Below are 10484 nucleotides of genomic sequence, written 5' to 3'. Positions count from 1 at the left end.
TGTTTGTACACTTAACCTATCATCAATGAACGATGTAAAATTGATAGCTTTTCTCAGTTGGTAATATTTAACTTTAAAACATGCTTCTTTTGATTATCCTTACATTTTTATTTACATGAAGGTGTGCCCTTACCTATCTCCGATGTAGGGAAGCTACACTTCTTTTAGAAATTATGCATTTTTATATCTATATAAACTCTCCACATAATTCTACATGTAACCCTTTCTCCTTCCCTTAATAATACCTCTCATGTACCTCTCAACTAAAAAAATCAGCTGCTAAAATGATGATGATGATTTAATGTACCTTAATGATTACAATGGTATGAAGATGTTACGTATTACATAAAAGAAAGATTTATAGGAATAACAAGTATCTGTACTCGTGAAATATTCATAGAAAGCTTTTTTTGTGGTAACTGGTTTGCTATATTTTATCACTTGGGAACTACAACATGTAGCCTACAATATATTATCAGCAGTATGTCTTAGGATTGTCACTGACGATTTGTTGCTACAGTATACAAAAACAGTGACTCTGGTAAAACATTTTCAATTAAGAGGCTCAGAGACGTAGCGACCCTTCCCGGCGCCCGGTGACAAACTTTCAATTAGGCGTCCCCCCCCCCCCCCCCGCCCTCAGGAACAGCCTTTCAATTTTCAATTTGCACCCACCCTTTAAACTTTCAATTTGTTTTTCCAAGCCATTTTGGCGCCCCCTAAGTTCGGCGCTTGGGGCATATGTACCCTCTCCCCCCCCCCCCCCCACAGTTACCTCGTAGAGCGTTGTCATACTAAAATTATATCAAAATGTTAATGAGGATATTCCTTGTAAATTTCTAAAACTGATATAAATAAAATATTTCATGAAAACGTTAAACTTCCAAATGATGTGATGTATTTTAGAATTCGTAGCTTTAATTAATAATATTTTTAAACAAAAAATGCTAAAAAATTAAAATAGCTTAATTATATGTATTTTAAAGAAGGTCCTCATCACCACATTAAGGCGACCCTGATGTTTTTAAGGCTACGTCGAATAAAGAATTAGACCTAAGTACGAGAAACTGCGACTGATAAGCCCAGGTTACACATTTGTTGGTGCTGTATAACGAATAAAAGTTATAAAAGTAAATATGAATAAAATACTGAAAAAAGTGCTTGTGAAATTTGAAAATCTATTCAACATTGTTACTTGAAAATATAAATATCTTATTTGATGAAGATACAAAAATGCATTTTAATCTTAAACCTAGAACATTATTTCTATTTTTACTATTTAAACTCAAAAGATTAATAATCGTTTTACTAACGCGTACTTGAGATTTGTATAGGTTTAGGCCAGCTAAACGTCAAAATACAGAAATTACATTCAAATAATCAAATAACATGGCTTTTAAAATAATAAGGATGTTCCCTACAAAAGTGTCATTGTTTTTTAGTATGAAGATGTTTTTTTTAAGGAAATCCCCATGCAACTTTTCAAATAAAACCTCCCTATTCATACGTCTGCAAGCAGTGCTTTATATGCGTGGATTTTAAAGACCGTGTTGTCAATAAAAAGCGGATGGGGAACGGATATGACTAGCTTAACATTGAAATAGAAACATTAAATTTATAGTACACTTGCGGGTGTGTGGAGTCAGGTCCGCCTGTAAAGTACATAGAGCGTGCCATTTAAAACGCACTGGTGTAATGAAGCGTATTATAGTAGGCTTGCGGTTTTTGAATAAACATTGAAGGAGTCTGATCGCAAATAAAATCTGCGTCTACAAACAAACTTTATTAAGAAATGCTATTTGATCAGTGTCATTTGGTCATGCATAGCAGAAGATCATTTTACAGTGATAAGATGTCTAGGGTATTGTGGACATATAAAGCATTACATTAGGCATAAGTTTAAATATCTGATGTTCATTACCGTTCTTCATCGTTCAGTACCCCATGTAGTTTTCAAAACAATAGGAATGGCATGTTTGTTAATTAATTCAGACATCAGAATTGACAGTCTTGTATATTCAAACAGTAGAAATTAGACCTTTGTGATTTCAGACGAAATTTGAATTGTTCCACATCCTTACAAAGATATTAGTAAGCGTCAGTCAATCACTCATCTACCCTAAAGGGAAGCATCGATAACTTCTTCTCAAATGTCTTTGTTTCGTTAGTCGCAGAGGGGGTCGGCGTGGTCGGGCAGAAAAGGCTCTTTAGCTGGGGACAGCTCCAAAATCAAACAACTGCTGCCTTGTAGTTTGTTCTTGGTTAGACAAAAGCTATGGAAGCAAATCCAAAAAGAAAAGCAGGCTGAAATCGGAGTCAATGGCCTAAATGGCGCATAACCAGTTGATACGTATCCTTAATTGTGATGGTAGCATGGTCAAGTCGGCAAAAGCTCATGGTTGATAAATTCGAAAAAGTCTCGAGTTCAAACCCTCTGGCTGATAAGCCTCGACCCCTTCTAACACTAAGAATTAAGAACGAAGAAGTGGCAGTGGGCTTATATTTAAATTTCTCCTTCATTTGATTGCTTTAACAAACGGCTACATGTTTCAATAATCTGTCCAATATGTTTGGAAATTTATGATTATATTTTTACGAAGTGTTGAGTAAAGAGGAAGTATTGTAATCGTGGAAAAAAATCAAAATCGAAATGTCCACAAATCTCGGCGATTTAGGCCTCACTGAGTGGGGCAATCTTAATTTTGAAAATATGTCTGTATGTCCTTCAGCGTGTGTGTGTGTGTGTGTGTGTGTGTGTCTGCGTGTCTGTGTCTGTTTGTCTGTGAACTCGATAACTTAAGTGTCCTTTTAGTTATATTGATGAAATTTAATGTATATGTATTCGTGTCACATTTGTAGTTTTGCATCAAATTTTAAACGATTTCCGGTACAGTGGTAATTGCTGAACTTCCTGTTTCTGAAAAAACTAATAACTTGAGTAACGTTTATGTTGTGAGATATAATTTTTTTCTTTATAATTCACACCTTTCCCGTTCAATTATACGTACTTTGCAGTGTTTTTTTTTAATTAGCGATTCTATTATGTGTAAAAATTGGTAATTTACAAGAAAGCTTAGTGGAGATAACTCCCTCTATTTTTATTTTTTATTATTTTTTGCGTTTCTTCGTTTTCTTTGACCACTTGGCTTCCTTTCTCGACATAGAATGTTTTCAATTCTAATTGAAGCCTTTTTATGACGATAAAGAAAAATGTTCAAACATGTACTGATTTTGTATACCCTACTTTTACTAGCTCTTACTTTGATTTTGCAGTTTTTTCGTGATATCCCCTTTACTTCATACGAAGCATGGAGAAAATAGTATGCCCTTTATTCGGGAAAACCCTTAAAAATACGTTAATCATAATACGTTAATATTTAAATAGTCGGCGAAATAAAATCTTTATAGTGAAATTGTAAAGTTGTCGGGAAAACCGTACAAGTAGGCAGCTTTTGTCTTTTTTTTTATTCATCTTACACAAAACAAAATAGACCAAAGCACAAGATGTTGCCGTGGATAAACCCCACGTCAACCTAATGTTAATGTTCAGTGACTTACATTTCGATTAAGTGGGGTAAGGAGTTGTGTTTGATTTTTATTTTATTTTACAGACAACAACAATAAAGATTATTTTTTATAGCAACACGTAAATTAAGATTATAATATATAAAAAAAAAATATATTTCAAAATGGCAAATTCTAAGACGATCTAAATCACACATAATCTCTATTCACAAAGTATCTGTGTGCTTTTGATTATTATTTATGTTGTTTTTAGAAAACATTTGAAAAAAGTGTCTAATTGTCAGGTAAAGATAAAATATATTTTGCTTTTACAACTCGACACCATTAGATTGTGGGAATATAAATATATGTGAGATGCATTATAGAGACGAGACTATTTCAGAGAGAAATTGTTCTTTAAAGACATATAAATAATAGACATGACATTTTACATGTCAATTAAAAATGTAAATGAATACGATTTTTATACCACATTATGAAATAAAGGTTCAGCATTGTGAAGAATGCATAAACAGCGGATGAAATACAATTTATTTTAAACTTTAACGGGCCTTATCAGGCATTTAACATAGATAAAAAAAACATTGCGAATATAAATACATTTTTATAAATTAATGAAATAAGAAGAAAAATGAAAAACAAAATGTGTTCGTGTTTTAAATCCTTTTAACCTTTGAAATTCTAGCTAAGAATAATTATTTTAATATAACACAAGCTTGTAAATATTTAATTCTCGTCGTTGAATTCTGAAGCAAAACATATTATTTGGACCAAAGTTTTCTTAAAGAATATGGCAGTCCTTTAGAATACAGATGGTGGGAAATTCGATCTTGTATTTTTAAGGAAAGTCAACGAACGGCGTCTTTAGAGTTTTACGTGGATGTAGTTTCTCCTAGCGGATAAAACGTGCTATTTTTTAAATAAAAGAAAAGAAAGAAGAAAAAAAAACCTACCGTTCACCTGACTGGAGGTACCGGACAAACGAGTTCAGAAGCTAATGTAAAAATACGATTACTAATATAACAGATCGGTTTACACAACTAACATTAAAAGGACGCTCTTTATTTGAAGCACGCAGCCGCGAAGACAGGTAAGGCATTTTTAACAATAAAAGAAAAACATTTTACTTTTTTATGCAATTCTACTAAAACAAAACATGAAATACGAGCTTATAAGACTTCAAATTTTTGTCTAATAAAAGCCTTAACCATATGGTCCAATACAGTTAAGACTTGTATTAAGAATTTATAAATTAATCTGTGTTAGTCTGACAGTCTATAAATTAGATAAAGGGTAACTAATCTTAAAATTCAAATGAGGTTTTTTTTTTCTTTTTGAAAAGTTGATTTGAATATTTACAAATTCTAGAAACAGGGAATTTAATAAAAAAAAAAAAACAAGAACATGCAAATGTTATTGTTGTATTACCGTTTAAGTTTTTTATGTGTAATTTTTAAATGTTTTATACGTTGAATTAAAAGCAAATGCTTCAATTTTTCAATAAGTAGCCCCATAAGTTGTATAAGTATCTGCGTGGAAATGCCGTTGTTAGTTTTTGTTACTAAATAATAAAAGGGGAAAAGTAAGAACGTGCATTTGCTTATTTTGAATTTACGTCGCACAATAAATTTTTAAATAACATCAATTCTTTTAAAAGTGTTAAAATATATAATAAAACTAAAGGATTACATTTTAATCAACTAAAACCTAAAATATCCAATTTTAATAATTGTATATGTTAATTGTTAATAACTCATTAAAGGAAAATCTTGTAACATTATCAAGGTGGGCACGCTGGGATAAGAACGATGGGAAAACTGTGTTAACTACAATGTATAAGTGGTCGTCCATAAATGTTATCACACTATTATTGGCGAGGGGGTCCGTAATTTTGCATTATAAAAAAAAGCAATGTTGGAAAACGAGTTTTAGCTGTTATTTCGCGTTTTAGAAAACTGTTTTAATTAATTGTAATAGGAATTGATTAAAATGCTCTACGTTGACAGAGTTCAGGCAAGATTTTGGAAAAAATATCGAAAAAATCAATTGCAAGGTTTAGGGGTATGATCTACGACTATATTGTGTATGAATGTGTAATAACTACGTGTAGATCAAGGCTACCAGATAAAGTATTGTGGCAATGTCTAGATTTAGCGTCTATACACAAGATAGAGTGCCGTCTTTGGGTTTTTTAATTTAAAAAATAGAACCAAGAATCGAATGCCGAAAACAATACCCAATAATAATGACGTGATTGATAATAGAGGCCAAAATAATTAACCGCCTTATTTAATTGTCAAAATTTTAGAAGTTAATGTACATATGCAAAAAAGCAGTATATAGAGTAGACGTTTGTATTAGGATTAAGATTAGGGTTATTAGGTGTTTTATTTCAAGTTCAATTTCCGGAGCCGATTATAAAGCCGATCCTTGATAAACATCTGTTTTCAATTAAATTTTTCGTTTCCGGTTCAATTTGAGGTTTCGGTGGGGTGTTTGCTTTTGGTTTCGGTTTTGATTTAGAAGAAAAAGCCCCCTTTGTGTTTCTCCCCCAACGGTTCATTTATCTAGTGTTAACAAAAATATTTTGAAAGTGGATATCAATAACAGTACGGTATATGCATTTAATCTTAGGTGGTATACAAGAACAGAGATGTCGTCTTTAAAAAGTCGTGTGATCTCGTCCATTGTGGTCTGGTTAATTTGTATCACACCAATACAAACTTTAACTTTAGAGACAACGGAAAATTACAATGAGGCTTTGAGACAAGACAGAAAACAAATAATGTGTCCCACAAAGTGCTATTGTACTGAAGAAAAAACCACGCAGCAGTTTAATGTAGACTGCTCCAACAGACAGCTACAGAATATTCCAGACTTACCTCCACAAACGACGAGGTTGGATTTAAGCCTGAACAACATCAACAATATCCAGTCATTTTTCTTCAGCAACTTTACGCAGCTAAGCTACTTGGACATATCGTTTAATAAACTCTATCACATTTTTAATAACACTTTTTATGGTCTGCATTCGTTAAAATGGCTCTCCTTAATGAGGAACAATTTAATTTATTTAAATTCAACATTTGAATTAGATGCATTTAACGGACTAGATCAACTTGAAGTCTTACATCTAGAATGCAACAGTCCAAGCAAAGATAATATAGTATACCCAGATCAAGCAATTTCTAAATTAAAAAATCTTAGAGAAATAAACATTGACGGTTACCCTGTTCCTTTAGGACCTGGATTTAGAAACTTAGAGAAATTAGAGGGTATATTTATAAGAACATTAATTTATTGTTCATATTGCAATATGGGATCGGCTATGCCTGACAATTTTTTCGAGAACATCGTTTCACTTCGACCTATGACGATAGCGCTATCAGTTTGCTATATGTCGTATTTGCCACCACGACTATTCAGCCCTATCAGAAATCTCCGTAATCTCGACATTTCGAAAAATCGTTTTACGTTGAAAGGTTTTAAAAATGGATCCAAATCACTGAGCGGTTCAAACATAGAGTTTTTAAATTTACATGGCATTGAAAAGGACAGATATGTTTATAACGAGATTACAAGACACATGTTTCATCATTTAAAAAATACTCCTCTCAAATATTTAGATTTGTCTGTGAACAGAATCTATAGTGTAGATGCTTTTGCTTTTAGGGACTTGCCGCAGACTCTCGAATATTTATCATTAAAGCATAATGTAATATCGAAGTTCGATTTTCTTTTGACTATTTTATTTATGCGGAATTTAAAAACTATCGATTTGAGCTTCCAAACTCAATACAGGAGATTTAGAAATGATACTTACTTCGAGAAAGATAAAAATCTTGAATTCGGTTCTACTAATATTGGTAACTATGGAAAAGATTTTTGTGAAAAATATTCAGCGGAGCTTATTACAAATAATAATGTCGTACGAAGCTATAAAAATATGCTTGTGAAAAATATAGGAACTATAATAAGACGCACTCTTTACTTGGCTCTTCCACCAAATCTAGAAGTTTTTATTAGCGGGTCGATGAAAGTCGAGTACTTCATACCTGCCATAACATTTTTAAACAATACAGTACTCAGATACATGGACTACTCAAACAACATGGCCAGGTGCTGGGGAGGGCCCATGAATGGACTACCAGCTCTACAATATCTCGACTTATCCGAGAATTATTGTACCAAAATGAGTTTGACGTTCTTCAAATACCTTACCAACTTAACGACACTTCTTCTACAAGACAACGTTCTTGGTATAAGTTTAGCCATTGACATTTCAGGAATAGCTTTCTCAACACTGACCAGATTGGAGACCTTAAACATCAGTGGCAACACTATAACATCTTTATCTAGAAATGTGTTTGAGAATAACATCAATTTAAAATATTTAAATCTCTCTAGAAACGAACTTACAGATTTCGACATAGATTTAAAAACATTTAACAAAATTGAGGTTATTGATTTAACCACTAATTTAATTTCGGGATTTTCTGATAAAATGTGTCAAGATTTAAAACAACAGAAATCCAAAAACACAAATTTTAAAATTAGAATCCAGTCCAATCGTCTAATGTGTACTTGTGAGTACATGTCGTTTGTCCATCTTCTGATCACCCACCCAGACATATTCGATAGTGTAGACTCCATCAACTGTACCACAGCTGACGGCTCCAACTTATCACATGACCAACTGGCAACATTCTACCCACAGTTAATGAAGAGCTGTGTCTCACAGGAAATTTTCATTGGAACTCTCGTTACATTTTTCATCGTTCTCGGCATCGTCTTATTGTCTGCCATGTTTTACTACAACAGATGGAAATTTGCTTATCTCTATTACATTGGATCAAAGAAACTTCACATCGGCAATATATCATTGGCATATAAACCAGTTGCTGGTGTTTTTATAACCTATGAACAGGTAAAGTTTTAAAAACGCTTACAATTTAAAAACACCAATTAAATAAGAGCCATAAAGATCATTGCGCACTAGTTTTAAAAGGCTAATTTAATTCTAATAAAAGTTATAAAACGTTCGCAGTTCAATGTTAAATGAAAGTGTTTTGCATGTACAAGAGTATAAATAAAACTAAATTTAAGCATTATATCTGTTCATTTTTACTTTCTCGTATATACGAAGTATAGAGAAAGTCTTGTAATCGTGCACAAAAATGACATGAAATTATGACAATTTTCACCGTTTTACACCTCAGTCTTTCATCACATCCGGAATATAGAGAACTTATTTTAATCAGTCGAAAATTATAAATACAAATATATAAACATTTGGTGTTTTATGCGTTATTGAATCGGAAAAACTGGACTTTGCAATTCTGTCGGTATGTCTGTGTGTGTGCGTGTCTGTCTGTGTGTAAACACGATAACTTGAGTACCGTTACAGCTAGCTTGATGAAATTTCATATATAAGTATTTTATCAAAATCGTAAATCCGTATCAACTTTTGAGCGATTTCCGTTAACCGAAAGTGTTACTTTTTCTACTTTGAATTTTTCAAAAGCCTATAACTTGAGTACTATTCCAGATAGATAAATGAAATTTCACACGTAAGTAAAAGATCTAATTCTCTACTTTCTGTCAAATTTTTATTAATTTCCGTTGAACGGAAGTACTAATTTACGCTATTTCCGATTTATCAAAAAACGCATGTGAATTAATAAAGTACTAATAATATTCCGCACTATTATACACATCTTTATTCGGCGTTCGCTTGGTGCGCAATTATTTTTTTAAAAGAGAATCTATTCTATTTTTAAAAGTTTAACTCTGGATTTTAAATGGATTAAAAATCATAACTATATTCCGAGTTCCCCTGTTGTTTTATATAAGAACGAGCCGACCCGCAGCGTATCATACGCCGCTATTTAGTTGTTTTATTTTCTACGTTTCAGTAATTCATAATTTGCGAATTCGACAGTACCAATGCTGCCACTGAAAATATTTGCTTTAAAACACTAACCCCCCCCCCCCTTTCCCCTAACCCCGACCCTACACCCCCCCCCCCCCCCCGTGAAAGCAGCCTCCTCTTAGTTATTTCTTAGTTACCTCCTGTAAGTTTAAAATCGAACTAAATTATCTGCCCCTAGTAGAAACCCGGCTCTACGGCTCTACGATTTGTAAACATTTAGCTTTGTATACATTTAGAGTGAACACTGCTCACCAGACAATTTGGGGGTGGGGTGGGGGTGGTAGTGATAGTGATAGAGAGAAAGAGAGGGGACTGCAAGGAGGCGCTTGCAGCTTGTTTTCTAACGGCTCCCAGAAGAGAATTATATATATAGATATTCGAAAAAGTTTAGGGGAGATCACTCCCGGTTTATTAATTAAAGAGATTGTTTCACTATTAACTGGCATGTTTGTTTTTTTACATTTTTTCTATTGGTCAGAATCAGCTCAATGAATAGATTGAATAAAGGATAAATATTTTTGATGCCTCTATACATTTATTAAAGTGTTTATTATTGAAGCTAGTATACAGAAGTGGTTGTTTAAATAATGTAACAAAATATACAACATGAACTAAAATATTGTCAAAAATATTCCAGGAGCCAGAATACATTTTTCTGGCGAGAAATGTTTTCATCCCACGTCTGATACAGAACCACGTGACTTACGTTAACGGCGAGGACGACTTCCCAGCAGGCCCACAACAAAACAACATCGCTGGCGCCATTGTTGGTACAAGAAAGACTCTCATCCTACTCTCGCGAGATATTTTTGAAGACAGGAACCGGGAACTAGAGATGAACCTGGCCATCATGCACGAAATGAATTGTTCGGATAGGATCATCGTGCCTGTTTTTGTGGGTCACTTTCAGGTCAACACCTGGCCCATAGAGATCGTGACCTACATCAGAAACCAGAATCACCGTTGTTTGTTGTATGAGGACACGGAAGAGTTTTGGGAAATGTTGATAAATCAAATACGTCAGTGA

General features: G+C 33.3%; 1 protein-coding gene across 1 annotated transcript; it reads left to right on the top strand.

Moving 5' to 3' along the window:
- The first annotated feature begins 6178 nt into the window (after positions 1–6178).
- LOC131945860 (toll-like receptor 4) lies at positions 6179–10484 on the top strand. Its single transcript, XM_059306471.1, has 4 exons — positions 6179–6800; positions 7428–7984; positions 8243–8452; positions 10095–10484. Exons 1-4 carry the CDS (start codon positions 6179–6181, stop codon positions 10482–10484), a joined length of 1779 nt encoding a protein of 592 aa, XP_059162454.1.

The sequence above is a fragment of the Physella acuta genome, unplaced genomic scaffold, assembly GCF_028476545.2.
Source record: "Physella acuta isolate Inbredline_101_S28 unplaced genomic scaffold, ASM2847654v3 ptg000538l, whole genome shotgun sequence".
NCBI classification, from domain to species: domain Eukaryota; kingdom Metazoa; phylum Mollusca; class Gastropoda; family Physidae; genus Physella; species Physella acuta.
Note: the sequence above shows the minus strand (reverse complement) of the source record. Positions and strands in the feature narration are given on the sequence as shown.